Below are 27,291 nucleotides of genomic sequence, written 5' to 3' on the forward strand. Positions count from 1 at the left end.
CTCTCCTCTCCTCTCCTCTCCTCTCCTCTCCTCTCCTCTCCTCTCCTCCCCTCTCCTCTTCTCTTCTCCTCCTTTTTCTCCTTTCTCCTTTCTCCTCTCCTCTCCTCTCCTCTTCTCTCCTCTCCTCTTCTCTTTTCATTTTTTTCCTGTTTCTTAATTTGGTTGTGTGGACTTGACTTTGTCCCTAAAAACAACCTTATGGTGGTTTCCTTATATTATCCAAAAGATTTTGGCTTACTTTATTTATGTTTGCTTATCTGTTTGTTTTTTGAACTGGGGGGAGTCCTATTTAAATTTTTCAGTGTGTGCATGTATGTGTGTGTGTATGTGTTTGTGTATGTGTTTTCCTTTTGTCCCAAGTGTCCTTTCTGTAGTTTACTCTGCTGATTTAAATTTTACTAATTTTAAAAGGCTGTCCAATTTTCATGATGTGTGTTAATATATCCCTGTTTCCAAAGCTAGAATAAAGACAAGCATGTAAATTTCACACCTCTTCAATACGTTAACTACTCTGTTTTGAAAGATTTTTGTAGTTCCTATTATTTTTTCAACTATGTGCAAGAAACCCATTTTGTTTGTCTATTTTTAGATTAACTGCTTAAAGACCAATTAAAACATTTTGGTATAAGAGCACAGTCATTTTGTAAAATGTAGTTTATTAAAACTACATCAAGTGCAAGGCCAAGGGCATAAACATTATAGAGGAAAGAACATTTTAATGAATGTGTTTTCTGGGAATCCTCTGTGCCAAACTGGCAGCATAGGTGCTAGACATCTGCTGTAGGTGGCAAGTGTAAATCACAACTGTTTGTAAAGCCCACATAAGGTATGGGAGCTACAATTCATCATTAGCCTCTGACTGGAAACCTTGCATGTATGAACCAGCTCTTCCTTGTTAGCTTTGGGATTTTATAAAAGATTTATTGTCCATTAAGCTTTACCAATGCTTAAACTCCTTCTAGCAAGAGCATTCAATTTTTAATTTATACAAAGAGATAAAAGTGTGTGCCTAAGCATCATATTGGAGCCAAATGGGAGGAATTAAACCACTCATGAAAGTAAACAAGGGATTAATTGGCATTTTATTTTAAGTGATTAAAAATGTCTGGCAAGATGATCCAGTGGTAAAAGGAGTTTGCCACAAGAACCTGGGGACCAGAGTTTAATCTCTGGGACCCACGTAAGGATGGAAGGAGAGGACTTATTCCAGAAAGTTGTCATCTAACCTCCATATGCATGGGAAAGCCTGCATGAGGCTTGACACATAAATAACAACGCGTTTGAAGTACCATTGGAAGCTATCACTATTATATTTCACAGGACATATTCTTACAGAGGCTGGATCAGATGTTTCATTTAGTCTCAGCATCTTGCAGCATATCAAGTTGGCTCCCACAGCAATGTTCACATAAAGGAAAGAGTCTGAATGGTGTTGACACACATATATAATTAATCATTGCCTTAACTGTCCATTTACTATCCAACACTAAATCTGCCAGTGTGTGTGTGTGTATGTGTGTGTGTGTGTGTGTGCATGTGCGTGAGTGTTTGCATGTGTTCACCAAGCCTTCTTTACTGACAGGCAGGATCTTCTTTAGAAGAAAATAATGTACTCCATTAGATTTTCTTCAGCAAAACCATGTTGTGACTGTGCTGGCAAATGTTCCTTCTTCCTGCTCCCACTGCCACTGAGAGGGGCTGCATCCTTGGTGTTGTCTGTTTCCCTATGGACCTGCCTACATCCCCCAAAGAAAGGAAGTGGCAAGATTACTAACCCACCCCTCAATGAAAGGATTTCCATGGCGCAGCTTGGGACAGATCACAGCAGGCCAAGATGGTTCCACGAGGGGAGGTTTATTAAGAGAGTGGGAGAGCAAGAGGAGAGAGAGAGAGAAGTAGAGAGGAGTAGAGGCCGGCCATGACCACGTGGAGAGAGGGAGAAGAGAAGGGGAGAGGGGAGAGGATAACCTGCAGGTGCTCAGGGTTGAGCCACTTCTAGTTCTGTCTCTGGAGGTCTATAAGTGAGTCAGCCTAGGTCATGTGAGGGAGGCTAAGGCTCTGCTTCCCTCTGGAATTTACATCCCCTCAAACAACAGATAATATTATTGCTTTACGCTAAATTACCAACTCTTTATGCCAAGCAAAGAAGCAGGTGGCCGGATGAATGGAAACAAAGACTCAGATTATTTTCCCTTCTAGCCATCACCCATACACCAGTGATCCTGCCTTAAAATGGAGCCATTCTATAAAATGATTTATGACAGAAAGTCGGAGGGAGAAATAGATGAAGGCAGCATTAGACTTTACCCAAGTTTATTACATGAGTTCCATCATCCTGGGACTGGAGGAAAAACCTTGATGCTGTATGACGAGTGACAACCAAACTCTCAAAGATCATTCACAACAGACCCCTCCAGTACAAAGTAGTTTGACATGTTCAGCTGCAATGTTCCATATTGTATGTCCAGTGATTAATATGTTAAATAAGCATCTGTGAAAAGAAGCACAATGTTCTTGTTGTCTAAAGTATTCACTCTCTTTTTTACAGGAAGTTGATAAATGGTCTTTTGACGTATTTGCCTTAAATGAAGCAAGCGGGGAGCATAGTCTGAAGTTTATGATTTATGAACTGTTTACCAGATATGATCTTATCAACCGCTTCAAGGTCAGAAATGTCAACAGTGAGATGCTTTGAGAATTGGTTATGTGAATAAAAATGACAATAAAGAACACTGAGGCATTGATCTATGCCTTCAGGTTAACTTAGCAGGTCACAGGTTAGCGGTATGAGCTCACCGTCTGATGAAACCACTACTCGCTGACATGTCTGTGATACAGGCACCCCTGGATTCTTCATAGAATATTATCAGGACAAAAACTGTTTTGAAGAAGTACAGTAGATTCTAGTGTCTGTGTACTACACAGAAGTCCTGTCCTTTTTAAATATCAAGGCATGATCTTTCTATGTAGCTCAGGGTAACTGTGAATTTGCCATGTAGCACAGACTGTCTCACAGTCTTCTTGACTCAGCTACGGGAACGCTGGGATGTTAGTACCACATCTACCTGACTGGAAGCTTTTCATAGATTCAAAAGTTAGGTCTTCAAATTGGTTTCACTTAGAAGCAACTAAGCCAGCGATTTGATTCTGATTTCTGAGCAGTCTGAGGCTCTAGCTTTTATTTCCCGGGGATCATGGCATTATAAAGGCTGGAAAGTACTGGGAGGCCACAGATTTTCTCCTACAGATGGGAATGCTAGGCCTTGCTGCTTATATTTATGCTTTTATACTTTTAAGAACTAGCCTTTATTCTTGACTGTTAAATATATAAAATGACAGAACTATATGGTATGAGCTATTTCATTTGGGTTACAGTCCTCCAGATCGAAAGCTAACATACCAATAATGTGATTTTTCAAGACTAATCACATTGAACTTAAAAGTACTGTCCGTATTTGACTCATTAATATTTGTTTCATTTTCAAACACTGTGCTCTTACTTATGTAGCATAACAATTTTGGCCAAAATGTGATCATAAATATTGCTTTCCACAGATTCCTGTTTCTTGCCTAATTGCCTTTGCAGAAGCTTTAGAAGTTGGTTACAGCAAGCACAAAAATCCATATCATAATTTGGTCCATGCAGCTGATGTCACTCAAACTGTGCATTATATAATGCTTCATACAGGTATCATGGTAAGAAACTCTTTATAAATAAAGTGTATTAGCATGGTGATAGCACACACCATCCTGAGATCCTCATGCTATGAACAAATATGTGTACAATATCATAGATAGTTCTAACATATATGTAAAAATCACTGAGATTTTACAAATTAGTTATACATTTTTCAGAAAGTATTTTAATTCTGTGGAAGAAAACATACTTAAAGGTCAATTAAAATATATTTAATATGTTCATTTTAAAAAGTTTGAACTATAGAACGGTTTTGCTTGTGCTTTGTTTCCTTTTCATTGCAAATGGATTTTTTTCTCACATATAATAATTATGGTTTCCACTTTCTCTACTCTTCCCAGTTTCACCCATCTTATCTCCAAGTGGATCCACCCCTTTCTGCCTCTCCTTAGAAAACAAACAGGCTTCTAAGGGTAATGATATGATATGATACAATGTGACAGATATATGATATGACATGATATGATAAAACAAAAACTAACCCATTGGAATAGGACGAAGTGATATATACAATACAAACACAGAGAAAGAAAAGAACCCATGAAAAGACACAAGAAACAAACATAAACACAGAGACCCTTTCAATTCCACACTCATGGCTTCTGTAAAAATACTACATTGAAAGACATAGTGCAAACGGGGAGAGAGAGGGGGGGGCAGAGAGAGAGAGAGAGAAAGAGAGAAAGAGAGAAAAAGAGAGAGAAAGAGAGAGAAAGAGAGATTTATATATGCATATAAAGCATATGGTGTGGCATTATGAGACAAGGAACCTCCAAAGATGCTGTTGAATATATTTTTTTTGTTGTCTGGGCATGCAGCGTACTCTCTTGAAGAGTAGTTTGTTTCTACACTTTTTTCTATGCAAATTGTTTATTCTTACAGAACCAACCAAAACTAAAATAAGTTAAATAATTGATGCAGAGAAAAAGTCTTAAGTCTTCAGAATATTTTAAGGATAAATTCTCACTTTCTAGCTCATCTAACTTCAGGGCTGTTTCTCTGTGCTTACAATACTAACCACAGGCACATTCCTACAGAGGGTTGGGGGAATTATGCAGGTAAGCTTTTACTGGTATTCCTTTCTGACTTTTGTACCCTAGCAAATGAATGAATGAGCAAGATATTCAACATGGAGATATTAGAGAAACAGTAAGAGAAGATTGTAGAAGGTCTGGGAATCTCTGTGGTGTCTTCCAGCTCAGGATATCAACTGGAAGGAAAAAGAAGTACCTACTAATTTGGGCAGTGAGGTTGACAGGCCATGGGTCACCCTCCAGTCCTGTGGCTCTCAATTCCTCATGTTCCAGTGTTTACTAATATAATGTTATTAATGCCTGTAAGTGGCATCTATTTAAGCTAAATCCTTGGGTTACAATTCTCATCACAATTGGAAGCTAACCTGTCAATAATATGGTGTTTCAGACATCCCATTCCAGTGTCTACATGGGATTCATGGACTACCTTCAAGCTCTTCACTCTGCATGATAAGGGTTAGGGTCCCAGGAAAGTCTTCTGAGGCCTTAGAATCCTAAAGAGCTTGTCAACTTGTCACAGGTGCATGATTCTCTAAGATGAACAAAGGCAGAAAACTATCATCACAGTTGTGTTTTCTCATTCTGAAATTAATTCTGTTGACTACTACATATAATATCTAGGTGCGAGGGCTTACTCACAGTTCCTCACACATTGACCAAATACATTTTTAGTCCTTACTTTCCTTCGTCTCCTAATCTTTGCAGATCTGTCAATGCCTTGGGATCAGATCCCTCTTTTTCCCTGGATTCCATGTTACCTGTTCTGCAAGAAATGTATCCAAAGCACAGTATCTTGAGACAGTGATTTGCTGTTCTCTCTCAAGGGCCTGTCCTTAAAAGTCCCAGCAGGGAGGCTTGTGCTTGAGGTGTCTCATGGGATTGCAGCCAGCTAGCTGCAATAGCTGGAGACAGCTGAGGACATCCCTGACCTGTGATCTAGGATGGCTCACCCTTGTGACTTCTTGTAGATAATGACTCGTGGTCAAGCTCAGGTGAGCACTTAAGGGATAGTTTAAATTTTCACTACATTGTAGAAATGTCTTCCCTATGACATAGCACTTTGAAAACTTTCTAAAAGAAATGTTGCCAGGACTCTTTGTTTCTCTTGAATGAGAGCTTCTGTGCATACCTCAGTTTCCCCCAAACCTTACAGTCCAACGAGTTTTCATTGTCACAGGTCTTTCTGGAAGGCTCTGCATTCTCTTGCCTTAGTGTACAAGATATATTGAGAATGGAAATAAGGACCTCCTGATAATTCTAAGTGCTGTTCTGTGGGACACATTGCCTTGGGGTCCTCTATTTGCCTGTTGAGTTCTAATGCCTCTGTCTTGACTCTAACAACGAGGTGATTTGTTTTTTCAAATGTTTGCTATTCTCTCTTTCCTGAATTTATTGTTTTTTGAATTAACTATAAAAGAAAAAAAACATTTATTTAAATCACACTCTACAGTGGAGAGTGAACTGAGAAAAAGGGTGAAGAAGCAATGCTCATTTTGCTCTAATTCAATAGCTGCTCAATTGTGAAGAAAATTGAAAAAATAAAATATCCCAGCCAGAGTTTCATCATCTTACAATATGATTCAGTGCAAACACATTTTGCTGTTTTCTTTTGTTTACTGCAAGGACATGGGGACCAAATAAACACCTCCTCTTTTATCCTCTTTTATTCCGAAGTTCAAAGGTTACACTGAAAAGATATGAGGTGTCACATTATATTTATTTTATTTATTTATTTATTTATTTATTCATTTATTTATTATTCACCCCCTCACTTTACATCCCAGTATCAGCCCCCCCATCTCCATCTCCTTCCAGTCCCTCCTCTCACACAGCTCCTTCTCACATCCCCCCACTTGCCTTCTACTCTGAGAAGGGGTTGGCTCCTTCTGAGTGTCACACCACCATGGCACATCAAGTCACTGTAAGACTAGGTACATCCTCTCCCACTGTCACAAGACAACGAAGCCCAGTTAGGGAAATGGTGTCCAAAGGCAGACAACAGAGTCAGTGTCAGTTCCCACTCCAGTTGTTGGGAGACCAGCATGAAAATCAAGCTTTGTATCTGCTACATATGTGCGGGCGGCCTAGGACAGCCCCATACTTATTCTTTGGTGGGTGGTTCAGTTTGTGGGAGTCCCCAGGGGTCCAGGTGATTTGACCCTTTTGGTCTTCCTGTGGAGTCCCAATCCTTCCCTCAACTCTTCCAAACTCTTTCAATGACTTCCCGAGGTCCATCTAATGGTTGGCTGTGAGTTTCTGTCTCTCTTTACCTTGGCTGCTGGGTGGAGGACTATTATGCTCCTGCCTGCAAGCATAACTATCATTAATGACACTGTCATTAATAGTATCAAGGGTTGGTTCTTGTCCATGGGATTGGTCTTAATTTGGGCCAGTCATTGAGTGGTCATCCCCTCCTTCTCTGCTCCATCTTTGTCTCTGCACATCTTGTAGGCAGGACACAATTTGGATCGAAGAATTCATTGGCTGGGTTGCTGTTCTTATCTCTCCACTGGGAATCCTGCCTGGGTAAAAGAAGTGGCCACTACAGGCTCCATATCCCCCAGTGCTAGGAGTCTAAGCTAGGATCACCCTCATAGACTCACTGGGGCCTCCGGCCCACCCCCTACCTCTGACCTCAGTCTGGGTCTCTGGCACATCCAAGAGACAACCCCCTGCCGATTTCTTTCCTCTTATCCCTGCCCTCCCTACTCCTGATCCCCCTACCCCAGCCCCCATCCATCTTCTCATCCACTGTATGCCTTTAGCCTCAGACTTACAAGGAAGATTTGTTGAGTGCTTCAAATGCCCTTTCCTGTTCTCTTGAAGCTAGAGAATTCTGAGCCCACATCTCTGGTTCTTGGCACAATACCAAGAAAATGAAGCCATTAGTGCAGGTCAGAGGCACTCTTGAGAAAGCCACAAATGTGATTGTAACTTCCTTTCTATTAACAAAATTGGTGTGACACCTGGCTTCCGATTTTAATCATTCTTCAGAAAAATATCAGTGGGGTCACCTGTTAGTGTGACCATTACAAAATTAGTTTCCTGGCAAATCTAATTTCGTCTCTACTAAGATCCAGAAATTGCATTTAAAGCAAAAGGGAGAGTGATTTTTTACAGTGGAATACAAATTTTTTTTTTGTAGGTGAAATGAATTCATGAATGTGTTGAGTATTTTCTCAAAATGAGATCCCACTACCAACTTGACAGTTTTAGAATTGCAGTTTTAACATGCTTTCTTCCTTGGTGGTAGGCAAACACTAATTTTCTTACAAATGAACATTTAGGTCTTTGGAACAAAAACGCGTTACAGAGATACCAGTTAAACCTGTTCCAGTCTTTGTCACCCTTCAGATTTGGTATGGAAAAGACTGGGTCACTCCTTTTAGCGTTGAGCTATTTTGAGCTGGCCTCTTATCAGAGCGACATTTCTAGAGCACTCCAGTTCCAGGCCAAGGCTGTCAGGTGACTAATGCATCTGTCACCTGCAAGGTGTTCTGAGGGGCATTGTGTGAAAGGGATTGTGATGGAGCTTCCTGTGTGTTAATGGCAGAGGAGAAGCCCTCAGTCCTGACAGTCAGTCAGCAGTAGAGAGAGACAGGGACTTGATGTTGGCAAGGCCACTTGCTTCCCTGTCTCTCCGTTTGTCACCTGATTAACTTGTAACCCATGCCACAGTGACAGTGATGTGAAGAAAATCCATTTGCTAAAGAGCCATTGCTCTGTGTCGTGATGTCAAACTACCTCCAACTGTCTCTTTGAATACAAGGTCATTCTAGGGCCATACTCAGAGCACTTTGTACTTGGTGGCTGTTGACCTTCATTTTCTCTAAGGAGCTGGGTAGAAGAAAGAGAGGCAACTTGCAATCTTTCCTTTGGAATTTGAAACCCACTGCCTGGCTGGATGCCAACTCCCACACTTTGGGATGACTCTATTTTTCTCTGATCAATCTGCAGAAAATGTGGCAGGAAGCCCATGGTCTGTGGTAATGGCTTCCTTGGGAATACTGTTTGAAAGAGCGTGGGTTTAGGAGGCTGCCACCAGCTTTGAAAACATTATCTGCCACATCTAATGTGCTAGCTCTCCATTTTGGCCTCTATTAACTCCTCACTAAAACAGAGTTAATAATACTGACCAATTCACAGGCTGGTAATGAAGAGCCATTAAGTCTCACTATAAAGCACTTTGTGCAACACCTGAAAGAAAAGAAGTGTTAATACAAGCTAAATTATTATTAGCTTTATAATGCAATACCTTTCTGTTTAAAATGATATCAAACTACTGGAATTATTTTCTTTCAACAAGGTGATGAAAAAAATGTGTCAACTCCAGCACTTTAGGCTCAAATAGTTATTAATTATGTCTTTTTAAAACGTCCTGAAGAAAAAAAATGCTTCTAAGAACCAACTCAATATGATTTTCTGATCTAAAATTCTCCCTAGACTAAACATATGCTTCATCACACATATGCATATACATACACAGCAATTTAAATGTGAATATACTCTTAGAGTTCTATTAACTTTACAAATTCATATGTCCAGGTAATTCAGTTAGCTATTTTGCTTTTGAACGATTAGAACATGGACAGCTGTCTCTAACCATGAAGCTTACTGTGATCTACAGAAGGAAAAGAAACTGAAATCCTTGTTTTGTCTGAATCCTGACTCTTGTCTCTGTGTGCCCTCTGACACGTTGATCCATTTCCATGGGACTGAGCTTTGCAATCCACCAACATAAAGACACAAATATTTACATACTGAGTGGAAAGTAGGACAAAAACAAGAATAATGGAAACGCATGGGCCCATCTAATAATAGCTCTTTCCCATCCTGTCTATCACTGTGGTGTAAGCTGTTAGGAGCGGTCAGTACTTTCTTTTGATGTAGCAGGAGGACTACCCACTTGAGAACATGTCTGCCGGAGTCCTCCTCTAGGCCACATGCTGTCTACGGTTTCGATGAGGTACAGAATCTACATTGCTCCTGGCTCATCAGTTTTAACCTTAGATTTCTACCCATCAAGGACCAGCAGAACCCCAGTGTTGGCTCAGTTCTGTTCCAGATGGGAACCATGATAGGATCTGACTTTGTATGTCCTAGCTTGTCCCCAGGAATTATTTTAAAAATCTACAAGCTAAAACATTTTTTTTTAACTCTAAGGACATTCATCACTAGTAACAAATGAATCATCTGTGAAAGAACTAGTAGTCATCCCCAAATTCTACTTTTACTAATACAAAAAAAAGATATTTTTCAGTTGAATGTAAAGATTTCTGTATTCCCAAATTTTCTCATATAAACGCAATCAATAAGAACACAACATGGTAATAATTAAGTGGGGTTCACAGAGAAACTTCTTTTTGTGTGAGGCAGAGATTAAGAAAAAACAGAAAATACATTTGAAATCAATTTTGGCAGCTGGAAATATAATAACTTTCAATAATTATGAGCTAGTGTGTGATTAAATTCCATCTCTAAATTTGCTTTGCAGCTTTATATTTGATATTATTATAGTAGGTACTGAATGTTGCTTTTTTAACCAATTAAATTTATAACTCTAATCAATAAGAGATGCTTGAAGATGACAGGCTGATTTCTGTTCCCTTGGAAACACATTTCTTTAATAAACAATGGATCCCTAGGGTACCAACTTTTTAAATTTCGTTTCTCCTCATTTTATGGTGTTTAGTTCCATGAACTCAGTAGGAACTCTAGAGGCTCAGTCCCAGTTCAGTCTGTAACACAAGCTATTATGGAGATCACTTTTTTCCTTTGAATAGCTCAAATGAGTGTGTACATGCACCAAGCAGCTTGTTATACTAAGTCCCATAGCTCTGAACATCACTGCCCACATGCAGAGCTTTCATACACCAAGTGCCGTCAGTTAGGACATGCTAGTTCTCATCGTCTAGATTTAATGCTTTGCAGCATAAAGTAATGACTGTAATAAAATGCCATTTGTTCTGTGTTTAGCTATTGGACAAGGCTTTGATAGGAACAGCACATAAATTTACTTTAAACTTTTGAAAGCTTACAGGGACATACTCTTTAATTCCATTTTAACGGGAACTGTAGCTCAGCAGGTAAACAGCTCACTTCCCCAGGGAGGACAAAAGACTCTCACTCTGGACTAACTGATCATCCACTCTCTTCCACTGTTCCCCACTACTTCTCTCTTATGAAACTGATGAGCTTCAACTCTACAAACAGTATCTCCTGCTGCGTGACAGATTCTGCCATTGGGTCTGTGAGAGAAGCTCAGCTCAGTGAGCTCTGAGAGTCAGTGCCCATCAGCTCGGCCTTCCTGACTCACGGGTCTTCAGTGGCTCCTGCTTGCCTTTTTTACAAAACCCAAATCCATTAGCTTTAATGAAAGAAGAGCATCAGTTGGTTTTATGCTCTTCATCCTGTTTTTAACCTCATTAATCTGTCTCTCAAACATAATAGGTCTGTTGCCAATTCTGGTTCAATATAGACCTCATTAATCATATTAACCATATCAATATGATATATGCTATAATTCTCCATTTGCTGTTTCTATGTAAAGGACCTTTGCTGTCAGCCATCTTTTTTTTTTTCTAAAATCCATTGCCATCATCAAGCCTGTCTGCTAGTGCTTAGATTGTACCTGTATCCTATGACCTCTTACAACTACAAATAAGTGTCATTTGGTATTCTTCTTGTGGTGTGTGGTATGTGTATATGTGTGCATGTGTACATATGTATTTATAGGTATTACATATGTATATACATATGTATGTGAGCATATGTGTGTGTGCCTGCACATATTTGGGCATGTGTGTGCATATGTATCTATGTGTGTGCATATCTGGGCTTGTGTGTGTGCATGTATGTGTATATATGTATGTTTGTATGAGTACATATGTATGTATGTATATGAGTATATATATGTATGTGTATATATGGGCATGTATGTACATGTATATGTACGTGTGTATATGTGTATATGTGTGAATATGTGTAGGTATAAGTATTTGTGAATATGCATGTATGGGTGTGTGTGTATGTCTGTGTTTTAGGTCTTTAGATGTTTCAAATGTATGAAAAATGTCCAAGAGAAAATTCCAACTCTCATTGGAACTTTTTTTCCTAGCAGAAGTCCTGTTTTCTAGCAGGACTGTCCAAAAAAATATTTGTGGATGGAAAAACTTTGTGTTTTATCTGTTCTCTGTGAAAACACTTGGTCCATGTGATTATTAATCATGTGAAACATGCCAAGGCAACAGGGCATGAGAATTTAATTTTATTATGTTTCATTTATTTTTAATTGTCATATTGTTATTGAGTGTTAATTGGAGTAATGAACAATTCATTGAATTATTCTATAAACTATAGGAGTAGAAAATAGTATTATACAAATGGTAAAAGAAAGGCCAGTGAATATGAAATAGATGGGTCTAAATTTACATAAAATTAGTCTTACCTTTGTCATCGCTAAGTTTCACTGAATTGGATTATACTTGGAAACCATTCCATATCTGAAAATCTAAAAGCAACTTTCAGTTTCTCTCTTGGGAAAAATAAATACTTTAGATTTTAAGTGGAAATTTGTTCTCATGGCATCTTCTGTATGGTCTTCTACAATTATCTATAATATACATTTTAATGAAGGTAAAATCCATGTTAAAAGATCACTGTATTATAATGTACATCATACAAAACCAAGCTAGTAAGATTGTAATTTCAAGATCCAGTGAGAGTCAACCTTCAAACAATGAAAAATGACTCCTTTTCCAAGTAGCAAGGACAATCATATTTTGAATTTTAAATTTTGAACTTACAAAGCATGACACAATCATTGGTTTCATAAAGCATCCATTATTCACAATTAATGGAGTGAGAAGTGAAATTCATATGAAAGAAATAGAGCACTATTTTACATGATTGTGCATTCTGAACACACTAAAGATGTCCCCATAAAAATAAATGATAATGACAATGTTGACTGTGACAATGTGTTTCCTTCCTTTGCTAGCACTGGCTCACTGAACTGGAAATTTTAGCAATGGTCTTTGCAGCTGCCATTCATGATTATGAACACACAGGAACAACAAACAACTTCCATATTCAGACGAGGTAAGTGCAATGAAATCTTAGCATTAACAAGTAAAAATTTAAAACTTATTTTTCTTAAAAGGACAGGGCAAAGAAGACAATTATGGTCAAAGTACATGCTAAAATTCAACAAAATGAGTGTCCTTGTGAAATTCATTGTCATGAGCAATGGATATATGCCAATTAAAATAATTTTTAAATATTTTTATTCTTAAGAGAAGTTGTTTAGAACGTGTAGACTTTATTAAGAATAGGTTTAAAAAATTTTAGCAATCTTTCTTAAGCTTTAACAACTTAAATCAATCTACTGCTCTTTTTCAAAACTATTCATTTTGCCTGACACATTAACAACTTAAAGAACATAGATGTCTGTAGGATAAGTTCTGTCTGCCAAGGCTTAGCCTAAGCAGTCACATAAGTCAGATATGTATTCACTGAGGAACATCATATAATAAATTGTGTAAGGTATTGTTTTGGATCACAGTATATGATACAAAAGGTATACAACTTTATTTCTTAAGAAATCAAGAGATTGTAGAAATCTCATTCCAGGGCAGTAGGAAATATTTAATATAATTGAAAAACAAGATGCTTTCATGAAGGCTAATATGGTAATTGCTCAAACCAAAGTACTAGAGTAGACATGGATTTTAGTAGCCTCTAGGGTTCCTATGACAAAATACCACCGAATGGGTGGCTTAAACATCATGCAATTCCTTTCTGACAGTACTAGCAGTCTTGAGACTAAGACTAAGGTGACAGAGGAGTCTCTCTTCTAGGTCTTAACCCCTAGCTTGCAAACAGTAACCTCTTTGTGTCCTCAAGCTGGTCTTTTCTCTCTGCTTATACTCCCTGGTTCTCCTTCCTCTTTATATGAGGACACAATTCATACAGGACTTTGTTTTACCTCATTTAATCTCAATTATACCCTGAATAAATATATATCCCAATACAGGTTACACTGAGGATTAGAGGGTCAACATATGAATCTGGTATGTGTGGGGTACAGAGTGCTATCTGTAAAAGGAAGGTACTGTAAGTTCTTTTTACTTAAATGGAAATATCAGTGCCTGAGAGGTAGAATTTAGTCCTGAGTAAATCAGGATGCAATTCACTTTCTGTATGTGGAATCCTAATATTTTGTGATTCATTAGCCAAGATTGCTTAAGAAGAAAATGGATATAAACAAAGTTATTTAAAAGACAATTTGATGTGAATATTATCCTCACTGAGCAGAAACAACATTAATAACTTTCCCACTCAGGCCTATGACCTCCGCAGCCATGGGCTTTTAATCAGGTTTATACCACCAAACATGAATTCCTTCTTGTGGCAGTGGGCTACAAATTCAATCAGCAAGTAGTTTATCATCCCTCTAACAGATGTGCTACTATTACAATAGTGGGCACTTCCTGCCTGTCTGATTGGTAGTGTGTATACAGGATCTACAGCAGAGTAAGTCTGTTGGTGAGAGGTCTCCTTCAGCAACCCACAGAGGAGCCTCTGGCACTCTGAGGGAAAGCCTTCTCGTGAGAAGCTTCCAAGCCAGTTCCACCTTAATTTCACTAAGTCTGAAACTAGAGAATTTGATGCATTCTATAAGAAATTCTTATCACCTAGTTCTGGTGGGCAACTAACAGCAGTGGTAATTTACCTGTGTTGTTTTAAGGGTTTTGACTATACCTCATAGGAAGGTATTCTGTGTTTGGTTTTTCTTTTAATAAATTATAACTTATGGAAGCCGCTTTATTCACCCACAGGAGTACCACCTTTCAAATTCTATTTCATTTTTAATTAGTCCATCAAGTGTCAGCCGTCTCAGCCATTGCTTTAGCTGACCCGTCTTCTCTTACTCTTCCCAACCTCCCCACCCTACATCCTCACGTAAACCAACCATTCCCCAATATTCCCCCTTTCACAGGGTTAAATATGCTTATCTTTGTTTATTCCCTGGTTTTGTTTTGATAAACAGTTTCTTAGAACAATTTTAGATTTATGGAACACTGATCATGGGAGGCAAAGTTTCTATAGGGTCAACCCAGCTACCCTACATTTTTGTCCTACAATCAGGACCAATGGACACAGCTTGACTTGAAATAGAGCACTATTTGCAGTTAACAAGTGAACACTGATATATTATTAATTATAGTCCTTGCTTTTCTTTAGGGCTCAGATTCTGTTTGTAATTTCTACGGGTTTTGATAAATGTCTAATGAACCTCTGTGTAGCTTTAATGATTTAAGCATCTCATTTTCTTTGCTTATTTCTCTCTTCCTTTCACCATGGGAAACAGTGTTCTTCTAAAGATTGGGTTAGTTTTGCCTTTTCCAAAGTGTCAAGTTGAAGTTAGACAGTATGTGTCCTAGACTAATTTTTTTCCCACTCAGTAATGTATGTGAAAGTTTCCTCCATGTTTTCTCATGTCTTGGTAACACATTTTTATTCTTTTTTTCCCAAAGGGGAGGGGGCTTATTCAGGAGATAAGCAAGAGGAGAGAGAGAGCAGAGAGGTAGAGGAGTAGAGGCCAGCCATGACCATGTGGAGAGAGGGGGAAGGGAAGGGAGGAAGAGCAAGGAGAAGCTAGAGGCAAGAGAGTAACAGAGTAAGAGAGAGAGGAGGAGGCAAGCAGCCCCTTTTGTAGTGGGCACGCCTACCTGGCTGTTGCCAGGTAACTGTGGGGAGGAGCATACCTGGGTGTTGCCAGATAACTGTGGAGGTGGAGTTTAGACAGAATACTAACATTCCCCCATTTTGGTTTAATTAAAAGAGAAAAATTAGAACGAGGTGACAGCGAAGCAGGAATAGGGTCGCTGTGATATCTGGTTACTTCCTCCTGGCATTGGGGGTGACATGTCTTTAGGGGGAACCTAGAAGAATGGGTATGGAGGATGTTTGTCCGGTCTTAGGAGACTTGGCTGTTTCCTGCTGTCCAGGGTCTATGGGGTGAGCCATCTGAGGATAGGTCAGAAGGAACAGGTTCAGTAAAAGCAGCTGTGTGTGTGACAAAAGATGGAGCATCTGGAGATTGCTTCTCTGGAGCTGTTTTGGATGTGCCTGGACTTGACAAGATCTGGATGGCGTCTATTTGGTCCATGAGAGGTAGATCTTGGTGGGTTCCCTATAGCTTATAAGTTTACAAAAGAGATAACAGTGTGAGTTAACAACACAAGCAGTCTTTAAGATGAGCCTTTGTTAGATCGGATCATATAGTGGAATGTTTTATTAGAGTTAGGCAAGTTTATAGGAACTCAGATAATATTAGGACAGTGGCATAGCAAGAAGAGAAAATATGAAGCATTTAATTGATGACAACTCAGTTTAGGTAATGAAGTAATAGATAATATCTGTGAAAGCTTAGCTGTCAATGTAGTCAGAAGTCTGAGAAAGAGTAAACAATAATCTACCAGTTATATATTATTTTTTAAAAATGACAGAGTCCACTAGCCAACAATTCCCATGGTCTCCATAGTATCTTGGGCGAAGTCAGTTTGGCTTCCAAGCGCTAAAGACTCAGGGCTTTTTTCTGTGGAATGGATACGCATGACATGAGAAATGACTTACCTTGGTTTGACTTAGCTAAGTCATTTGACTCAGAGCATCCAGTCTAGCCCACTGCGTTTGTTAGTGACTATATCATCACATACAATCCAGGCTGTATCCTCTAGGTGTCTGGTGTCCAGATCTTGTGAAACCGTCTTGGGTCAACCGTTAGAGACTTTGGGAATTCTGTCGGCCTTAAACTTAAATATACTATTAGCAGACTTCTGACAAGATTGAGAGCCATAAGGATTGGTTGTAACTGAATAGAATTTAATAGCAGTAGTAAAAATCTATTAAGACAGAACCTTTCCTATCCTGTTTTAAGTAACTTTAGTGGGTTGTGTAGATAGAGAAAAGCACATTTTTTGTATTAGCAAAGAAACATTTGGCTAGGACCAGAATAAGAAACCTGGATCGTATGGCTGGTGTGTGTGTGTTTGGGGGGGGGCGGCAGTGGCAGCAGGGCAGGACTTCCTGCTAGCGGCGGGAAGTCGTTGCCCAGTGTCTCTGGCGGCTAGAGTTTGTAGTGGGCAAGGGAAAGCAAGCATGTCCCAGATCACAGCAACGTTCATGTTAGTTGTTTTTGTAGCAGAAGGCACCGATAGCACCCACTTTACAGGTCCCAGGCAGAGAGGGAGAGGGAATGACTCCCTAGCATGCTCGGGTAGCCAAGCCCTTTGTGCGGGTGGTTGTGTGCGTGGGGAAGCAAGTCTAGCTGGTCTGATGTAAACCTGCAGACGTCCGCTAGAGTCTCAGCAATTCCCCCATTTTGGTTTAATTAAAAAAGAAAAATTAGAAAGAGGTGTGGGGTTGAGCAGGTTTCCTAGCTAAGAGAACCTGGGGTGGGGAAGAGGCAGAACACGTGGAAGGAGTATAATGAAGGTAGATAAATGCTCAAGCATAGGGGATTTGTTTCCATTTACCAGACTGCTGGCAGTGTGTGTTAAGACCTCTTAAAATAGTTGGGTCTAGTGTGCCATTACATGGCTACTTTAGTCCATTATCTAGAGGGTATCGAATCTAGACCTTATTGCAGAGGTGTATCAATTTGGAAGGCCTCAAATCATGTGTTAATTTTAGAGATTTGAGGTTTTTCAGTAGACAACCCAGTGGGGTGTCTGTGGGTACAGTCGAAGACAATGTGGTACCCATTGGGTGACAGCTGTTACCGAGCTATCAGTTGGTGTCCTGAAAGAAAAGCTGGCAACAAAAAATCAGCCTCAGGCTAGATAATCAGGTTGTCACAAGAATATCTAGGGGCCTCTGTGGAACTAGTTCGGCAGAAAATAGCCCACCTGGTACCAGGATTTCTGGAAGCTGCGAGAGCTGGGGGGCGGGGGCTGGAAGCTATTTCTGAGAGGGGAATCACCCAATGGCCAATGTCCTAGGTCATAGTTCAGGTAGAGGCCAGTCATATGGACTGGGGCAATGAAAAGCCAACCCCTTAGCCCAGGGAAGGCTGGCCAGACCCTAACTGGGCATCCAGGGTTCCTCCCACCAATCGGAAACTCCTTACCAATTAATACACCGGTGTGTGTTTGTGGATTTATGCAGTATGGTATCAGGAAAGGTGAAACCATGAGGTCTGTGTCCATGTCTTGCTACCCAGCCCACATGCCAGAGCACCACGTGGGGACAACAGCAGCACAGCTCACATGGTAGAAGTTTTGTGAGCCTCTCAGCGGCAGATGGGGTTGGTCTGCAGCAGCAGCCATGGAAATTCACACGGTCAGTGATGGCAGGTAGCAGTAGATGAAATCCATGTGGTGTAGTTGTGGCAGCTGCGGCAGTGGAGTTGCAGCAGGCCACATGGCATCGGTCTTTTTGGTCACAGCAGACTCACCGCAGCTGCCAGCAGCCACATGGGTCTTGAGGTTCCTGAAGTCTTCGTATCCTGGGTTTCAGCACCAGTCTTAGACTTCGGTGTACAGCTTAGAACAGACAACAGCAGACCAAATGGTTCCAAAGTGGAGGGGATTTATTCAGGATATAAGAAGAGGAGAGAGAGAGCAGAGAGGTAGAGGAATAGAGGCCGACCATGACCACATGGAGAGAGGGGGAAGGGAAGGGAGGAAGGGCGAGGAGAAGCTAGAGGGAAAAGATTAAGAGAGTAAGAGCTACATTTTTATTCTTGATATCTGAATAGTATTACATAGTATGGTCCCACCACAATTGTTACAGTCACCTGTTAGAAGACCATTAGTCTGCTAAATTTGGCACTTATGAATGGACTTACTATCAAATAAATGTGCTAGTTTTATGTGGTTGATTCCTTTAGGGTTTTAACAGAAATATTTTAGCAACTAGTAATTCAGATATTAGGAGTTTTTGTGTTGATGTTGGGAGGGAAGACAGCCTATTACAATAGTAGGTATTTTTAAACTTAATGGTGACCTAAGGTGACTGAAATGCAACTTATGGATCATCCGGTTTACATCTCACAATATATTTAAAAAACAAAAACCAACCAACCAACCAAACAAACACCGTAAAATCACTAGGATGCAGTGGCCTATGAAAATACACACAGCCAGCGGATGGCAGTGCTGAGACTGTGGAGATGAGAAGAGGATCAGACTCAGTCTAATGACTACTGAACTCTGCTGCCACAGAAACACACAAAGGGTGGGTCCAAACTGTCAGCTGATCAACAGAAAAAGCTGACACTCAGTGAAAATATGAAGCCGTTCTGTCTAGCCCACTCCCCCAGAGTGACAGAGAAACACTGGGAAAGGAGAACGTTGTGATCTGATTATAAAGCAGGAATGTTATTCGCTTATTTTGCAGAACAAAGGAAAATCTTTCCTTTTACTGTATTATGACTACATCGAAAAGAAGACTGTTCATATCAAGGTTGCTTAATGAAAACTTTTTACACCCACAGAATCAATCCATAACAAAGAGGGTTTATATGACAGACGGGTCATTATTGAGCTGGGCTTTGTATAGGCCAACAGTTCCAGGTATTAGAAAGGGGAGCAAGTGACCCATAACTGGTGAGCACTTACTGCTCTTTCTGTTTTGAACTGTGAAGACTAAAGTGGTTTTCTCCAGTGCCGCATCAGTATATCACATGGTACTTGCTCTTTCACTAATCACCTACAGTAGGGTGAACGGACATAACTTACTTAAGCATTGGTCTTTGGAGAAGTAAGAGAAGGCATAGGAATCAGGTACGGGAAAGAAAGATGCCACATGGAGAAGAGAGAAGAAACAGTAAGAAAAAATAGTATTTTCCTCATTTCTAGTATGAAATAATAAAGATGACTGTTGTCTTATATTTTACTGGATTTCATATAAATTGTCTCTGAAGATCCATTATTTAATGGATTCATCCTACATGAACTTGAAAATTCTATTAAAGGAAACCATTTCAATGACAAAACATACAACAATAAAACATTTTAAATTCATGGTGCTACCTTCACATTGCCAAAGGAGAAATAAGGTCTATGTCACCAATAACATTAATTCTATTTTATTTTATAGTGTTCATGCTATTTGGATTTATAGGGTTTTTGTAAAATGGAGATGTATTCACTGCATAGCCAAAATAAGTGAGGCAGCATTTGAATTTCCTCAAGATATTATAATGCATGAAATCCTTGAAAGTGTAAATAAATGAAATTAATTTTCCCTTTGTGAACAGCAAATGACGAGCTGCATGTTACCATGGATACTACATGTTGCTTAGAGTCTTGTTCTTTTCTTAGCAGTAAAAGACCATCAAACATTGAGAACATGCTGTATTCACAGCAAGCTTGTTGGATTTATAAGACAAAGCCGTACATATTTTGCTGTGCTAAATCTGATTTAAAAAACACAGCTTGGCTTGTTTTTCAGATAGGAAGTGATACTCATTGCCACAACGGGTGATAACCCTGAAAATCATACTATAGATAGGTCTGGGTTGACATGATAAAAATGAGATTGCTGGAACATCATAGTTTCTCCTATGACCTTGGCAAGCTTCTAGAAACATTCTAGAATGTTGTTCAGTTAATATTGATTTGGTTAGCCATCAAGTATGAATGACATATGACCTTCCTTTGTGTTAACTATGATTGTTAGTTAAGCAAGTTTTGAGCTGTGAGATTGTTAGAAAATATGTGAGGTTTCTTGGACCCATACACAGTTTTGCCTTTATGACAATGCAGGATGCAAAAGAGTGAACAATTATTCTAGCGACTGATCGCCCAATTTGCTTATGCCGAGTTAACAAAATAAAAAGCTTGCTTTATCTGGTAGACTGTTAGCTAATGCTCTTGAATATACTGCTTGCAGGAGATAGATGTCAGACTTCTTTGGTGTCTCCTTTTCAAAATATTATGTCTATATAAGGCAGGCAATATGATTTTATGGCACAAAAAGGAAATGGTTACTAGAGGGAAGCGAATTAGTGCAGCCTTCCCCATTTTTGCATGCTTCAGGGACAACATTGGTTCCTTCTTTGTTTGTACTTGCCTGCTCACCAGTAAACCCTCAGCAACAGGTGAGTGCTAGGTTGTAACTAGAGCTTTATCCATCAAAAGTCAGAGACAGTCCATTCTGTGCAAGACAGTTTCCTACTACAGTGTCTTAGAGTTTCATATTGCTGTGATAAAAACCATCACCAAAAACAACTTGGGAAGGGAAGGGCTTATTTCAGCTCACAAGTCTCTGGTTACTATTTTGCTGACAGAAGTCAGTATAGGAGCTTAAGGCAGGAGTGTGGAGGCAGGAACTGAAGCAGAGGCCATGGAGGATTGCTGCTTACTGGCTTACTCAGGCTGCTTTTTTGTACAGCTCGCTACCATCATCCCAGAGAAGGCACTACCCACAAAGGGAAATGCGCTCCTATACCAATCATTTACCAAGAAATAGTCCACAGATTTACCTACATTTTGTCAATTGAGAGTGTTTTCCAATTACTCTACCTTATATCAAATCCATCTAAAGTCAACTGACACACATAGAAAATATATCTAGCAAGAAGAAGAAATGCCAGAGGGATTAGGCTCTAGGGGCTGTATGGTAGTGAAATTGCTATGGGCTTTAACTGCTGTAGGCTGCTGCTTCCTTTCACTGTGCTAACCTGTATGGCTGGCTGGCTCACCAACAGAAGACACTGCACATAGGGATTCTGCTTTCCTTCTGTGCCTGACACTCTAGGAGGAGAGAGTAGAGAAGCCAAGATTCCACTTTACAGGACTGAGAGTGCTTGCAGCTGATCCATACTTGAGCCAGAGTATCAAGTCTGATACTCTTCAGGAAATTTGAAGTAGTTTAGGGTTCAAATTATATGAAAATATAGACAGGAGAAAAATAAAAGCCATTTGATGCATTCAACAGCTTAAGAATAAAATGTCTCCTGTAAACTTGTATTGGAAAACAAATTTCCCCATTTGAATTTACAGTGAGTACATCTGCAATATTCAGATTTAATCACAGGATTGTGTGGGAGAATGTGATTTCCATCATCCTCTTTATCTCCTAGCCAAAGTAATTTGGGGTCAAAGGAAAGATGATGTGATTAAGTACTTGAAATAGGGCAAAAAGAGGCTAATCATTCACTGACTGAATAACGATGAGCTAAATATTTTCTCTTTGGTATTTAGGCTATCTCACAGATATTAGCATTATAATGGAAAGGAAAGGGCATATAGATATTTAAAGTATAATAATTAAAGGGGAAATTAGCATCAGGACCAATTATCTCAGGCATGCAAGCCATCTTTGGCTTGAAATTGAAAAACATTTGAAATTATATGCAAAAATCTAAAGAAGAAATGGAGTCATGCCAAGATATACAGGAAAGTATTTGACAAAACTCAATATCCCTTCATGGTCAAATTCAATAAGCTAGAAAGAGCAGGCATTGTCCTTAACTTTAGAAAGTATATGTCCTAAAGAATCATGCTCACTGGGTGCTGAGGGTACAGTTTAGAGACCTTGGTCAAAGGACTTACAAATCTTACCTAGACAAGAGGGATTATATGGCAAAGGGACATAGCAATGTATTACGTTCTGGGAAATGACCAAGAGTAGATATTAAATATTTTACAGAAATAGTAAGTATATGAACTAATGTATAATATTAATCAGTCTAGCCACTGAGCAACATATTGTCTCAATAGGTCGTGCTGTAGCAAATCTATGCCTTTTTTCATTTTAAGATTTGTAAATACAGTGAACATGAGAATCTACAAGAAAAAAGGGATATTTTTATATTAAGGAAGAAATAGCATTATCTTTGTTCACTGTGACATGGCTTTGTAGAATATTTGAAAAAAAATTGACAAACCAAGATCCTTAAAGCAAACCCTACAGTTGAAGTAATACAGCAGGGTTGTAGGATACAAGGTCAATGGGTCGTGGAATCCTAAGTCTACAGCTCTATTACCTACCAGAGTGAAACTGATGAAATTTATCTTTGAAAATATAATACAATTTACATTAGCATCCTCAAATTGAAATACTTGGTATAAATATAACAAAATATGTAAAAAATAGTATCTAGAAGAAGGAAACCATTTAATTTTGGTGGAAGAATCCAGAAGGGTTGAGGACACCAAGGGAACAGCTCACAGACGTCAACTAAGTAAGGAAGGCTCCCAGGCACTCCCAGAGAGTGAAAAAGTAATCTTGGTACTACATGTCTCTATGCTAAGTCCTCTTCACCTTATGTTTTAGTGTTACCATGGTGTTTTTGTGGGACTCCTAATAGTGGGAGTAGGGGTGTCTTTACTCTCTGTCTGCTCTTGGAACCCTTTTCCTCCCATTGGGTTAACTTGCCCAGCCTTGATATGTTTGTGCCTAGTCTTCTTGTATCCTGTAATGCCATGTTTGATTTATATCCCTGGGAGGCCTGCACTTTTCTGAAAGAAACTGGATAGAGGAGTGGATGTTAGGGAGAGGAGAGCCCCACTGGGAAGAGAGGGGAGGGGCAGCAGTGGGAGAGGAAACTTTAGTGGGATGTATGAAAAAAAATTTTTTAAAAATAGAAAAAAAGATTCTAGCAGAAGAAACAAATTGAAGAGGTAAATCATGTTCATGGATAGAAAGCTTTGATTTGGTCAAAATGTAGTTCAACCCCAGTTGATATACATAGATCCAGTGCAATCCCAATTGGATTTTTTTAGTGTATTTGGTTCTTTGTCTCTGTTTTTGTTTTGTTTTATTTTGTTATATTTGGTTTTGGGGTTTTGTTTGTTTGTTTGTTTGGATTTTCTTAAAGTTTGTATAGAGAAAGAAGAGCTCCAGAACAGATAATATGAAAGTAGATGAACTAAGGGTACAGTTCCACCTCAAGTCAAAGTTTACAACTGTGAAAGTTCCTGGAAAGAACCATACCTTGCACTCAGCATTTTGCAAGGCTAATTAACTGATTAGACACTTAGCAAGGTGGACAGGTTAGAATGTTGCAAGTCCAGAGCCAGATTATACTGGGATAGTTTAAGCCTCCTTCATAGATAGCCCTTTATTGGGCTCTTCTGTATGTGATCTAACAACTTTGGAGCAATTATTAAATCCTGTGGAATGTACACACTTCCAGCCCTTCTTCCCAACCAAAGGGGTGAGGATATCATCAGCTGGCCTTGGAGTATGAGAGCTGCTTTTCTATGCCCCACCTGCCTGATGGTTCTATGTATTTTCAAAACATCTTGAGTTCTTAAATTTTTTTTGTTCTTCACTATAAAGGTACACAGAATTGCTATGATGCTAGAATGTGTAATCTGGGGATAACCCAAATCTGTATTCTTGAGCCTTGATCACTCATAGTTGGCTCTCTCTAAAATAAACTCTTATCTTCTTTGGGTTAAAAGATGTGCTTTAGTGTTGACTACAAATCTGTAAGAATCAGAAAGTGTGGTATTAGTCAAAGAATGGACAGACAAATGGAACAGTCTAGAAAATCCAGAAATGAACCCATAATGTTTAATCATTTGCTTGTTTAAATAGACTTATTTTATTTACTTTATCACTTGTGTGTATATGTGTATGCCACATGTGTGCTGGTTCTAGTAGGGGCCAGAAGAAGGAGTCAGGTCACATGGTCCTGGAAATGCAGACACTCTGAGCCTCCAGATACTAGTTCTGGGAATTCAATTTGGGTCTTGTAGAATGCTTTGTAATTGCTGAACCGTCTCACCAGCCCCTAGTCAACTGATCTTTGCAAAGGAGTTAGGGCTTTGGAACAAAGAGACTATTTTCAGTAAATGGTGTTAGAAAATCTTCACACCCATTTGCAAAAACAAACAAAAACAAACTAAATGCAAGTTGCTATGGTTTAACTGTGTCTTCTAGAATTTATCTGCTGGAAATCAAATCCCCATTCAACAAGCTAGGAGAGGTGACTCCTGACTATATGTAGGTCCTAAGAACTCCACCTCCATAATTGTACTGCCATTGTAAATGGGCCCTCTGGGTGAACTCTGCATATCTCTGCCCTTCTTCCATGTGATACCCAAACCTGCAGCAAGAGGGAAATTTACATATGACCAGGTGACATCACTTTTATCTCAAACACTCCTGCCTCCAGAACTACAGAAAATAAATCTCCATCATGTACAGAATGCCTGCTAGTACTCTGTTTCAGCACTGTGAAATCTGATAAGATACAAACCACATATCCTTCAAAAGGCTCAAAGATTTACCTATAAAATACAAACCAAAACATTGCAAAAGACAACACAAGAAAAAATTAATATGACCCAGGGTTTAATAATGACTGAACATGACACCAAAGGCAGAGCACATGAAAGGAAGAGTTCACATGAAAGCTGAGCCTCATTAAAGTTAAGAATGCTCTGCCATAGACATTGCTAAGAAAATAAAAAAGACAGGACATAGACAGGGGGACAATATATGTATGAGACACGGTTATTACAGGACTCTTACTTTAAACACACAAAGGATGTTTTAAAATAAAAACAAGAAAGCAACCTGACTGAAACTCAAATATATATTAGTGAAAAGAGCCAATATGGGAAGATGTCTGATACATGCTGCAAACTCTGTAGCATTTGGGGAAAGCAGACAACCTCCAAGAAGCCATGCTGCAGAGGCATGCTGGATAAAAGGAAACTGAATTTTCTACAGTTCTATTGTGAACTTGAAATGGTATACTAATTAACTCTGTTTCAAATATTAAAATATTATATAGTTTCAAAAATTAACTTACTACTTGCATGATTTTCAGTGTTCAATAGTGGGATTTTAACCGGTGTGATGACTTAAAATTGATTGTTTATCACTAAACACTCAAAGTCTGAAGACATTCTCATCTGGATGTTTGCTTTTAACTTCCAGGTCAGACGTTGCCATCCTGTACAATGACCGGTCAGTGCTTGAGAATCACCACGTCAGTGCAGCCTACAGACTTATGCAGGAAGAGGAAATGAATATTTTGGTAAATTTATCTAAAGATGACTGGAGGTGAGTTTCAGGGAAAACCCAAAGGAAACTGAACTCCAAGAACAATGTAAGTTATGCTGTTAACATGAGGAAGAGAAAGGAAGGCCCTAGGTCTTCCCTCGTTGGAGGAAGTGCTCTCAGGTTCTGTCCAGGCACCATCTCTGCTGCTGGATAGACAGGAACTAACTGCAGATCAATCTAATAGCCACACACATGTGTAAGGCCACATGTCACACTACAGATGACTAAGGGCACACAATTATTCAGCCTGTAGTGGAGCTTAGGTTGCTTTTGTTGCTTTTGTGATTGGTTGTGTTTCTGTTTGTTTTTTATGTAGTCTTACACAAATTCAAAATTTTAGTATCATGCACATTTTTCTCTTAGTATTTTGCTATAAATGGAACTTATTGTTAAAAAGATGAAAAACTTTCATCTGCTTGAGAAAAATTACAACTGTACTAAAATGACCCACAGTGAAGAGGAAAATATATGTCTCCCAGGAATAAAATGTGTAAAATTAACTTTCACTGTCTAGTCTTTGAGTTATCTTTTTTTTTCTTTCTCATAGGTAAGTCTTGTTATTTCTGTATGAATTTGTTAACTCTTTTTCTTTGCGATAATATTTTATGTGTCTCTTCATAAACTTTAGCCATCCTGATTGGACTTTTTTTTGTGTGATGTGTTAACAAATAGTACAATAATCACACAGACTGTAAAATTTAATACTAAGTTCAATGATTTCCAACTACCAACAAAATACCTATTTTCTAGTATAACAACAATAAAAGTTTGCTCAGCATTAAAATTTGGTTATCATGTTAAAGACCTGTAATTTTTCTACCCTCAAGTGTTTTTAGTATTTTTATTACAAATAAAAGCATTTCTTTTTTTTATAAAACACATCTCACATCTTAAGTTGTATTTCTCTTGTGTTATATTTCATGTACTCTATTACCATAACTTAGAATTTATTAAGTATTTAAATGGAAAGCATAGCATATTTAGTACATTGTGTAGATTATGGAAAATTTTTGTCTCAATTCTTTTATTTAACAAATATTGTGTCTAGTCATATTAATGCAAATTATGTTAAAATTTCATTGAAAAACTATAATTGAGAATAATTTTATTATCTACCTCAATTCCTATATTTCTTTGTAGACATGGTAAATTATTCTAAGCAGGTTGCCCAGTTTTATAAATGACAGCAGAATACTGAGGCTTTGTTACTTTTGTATAAAATAAGGTTGGACTGAGCACCGGCAATTTTCAAAAATAAATCTTAATATGTTGCTATTTTAAAAAATAAATATTCTATTATATAATATATTTGTGATGGTGGTGGGGTTGAGACACGGTTTCTCTCTGTAGCCCTGGCTGTTCTAGAACTTGCTTTGTAGACCAGGCTGGCCTCAAACTCAGAGATCTGCCTACCTCTGTCTCCCAAATGCTGAGATTAAAGGCACATGCCACTACTGCCTGGCTAAAAAATATTTGATTCAAGATCATATTCAAGTCAAAGGCTTGCCTTAACTCATAATACTG

At 38.8% G+C, this 27,291-nt stretch overlaps 1 protein-coding gene across 3 annotated transcripts in view; it reads left to right on the plus strand.

Moving 5' to 3' along the window:
* The window catches only part of Pde1a (phosphodiesterase 1A), a 196,459-nt gene that overhangs the window by 135,204 nt on the left and 33,964 nt on the right, over positions 1–27,291 (plus strand). For all 3 annotated transcript variants that reach the window (XM_028762870.1, XM_028762871.1, XM_028762872.1), the window contains exons 5-8: positions 2,549–2,665; positions 3,556–3,696; positions 12,731–12,831; positions 25,642–25,767. In XM_028762870.1, coding sequence (XP_028618703.1) covers positions 2,549–2,665; positions 3,556–3,696; positions 12,731–12,831; positions 25,642–25,767 — 485 coding nt within the window. The remainder of the gene's footprint in view (positions 1–2,548; positions 2,666–3,555; positions 3,697–12,730; positions 12,832–25,641; positions 25,768–27,291) is intronic.

This window comes from Grammomys surdaster, unplaced genomic scaffold (genome assembly GCF_004785775.1).
Source record: "Grammomys surdaster isolate TR1022 unplaced genomic scaffold, NIH_TR_1.0 136, whole genome shotgun sequence".
Taxonomy (NCBI): Eukaryota; Metazoa; Chordata; class Mammalia; order Rodentia; family Muridae; genus Grammomys; species Grammomys surdaster.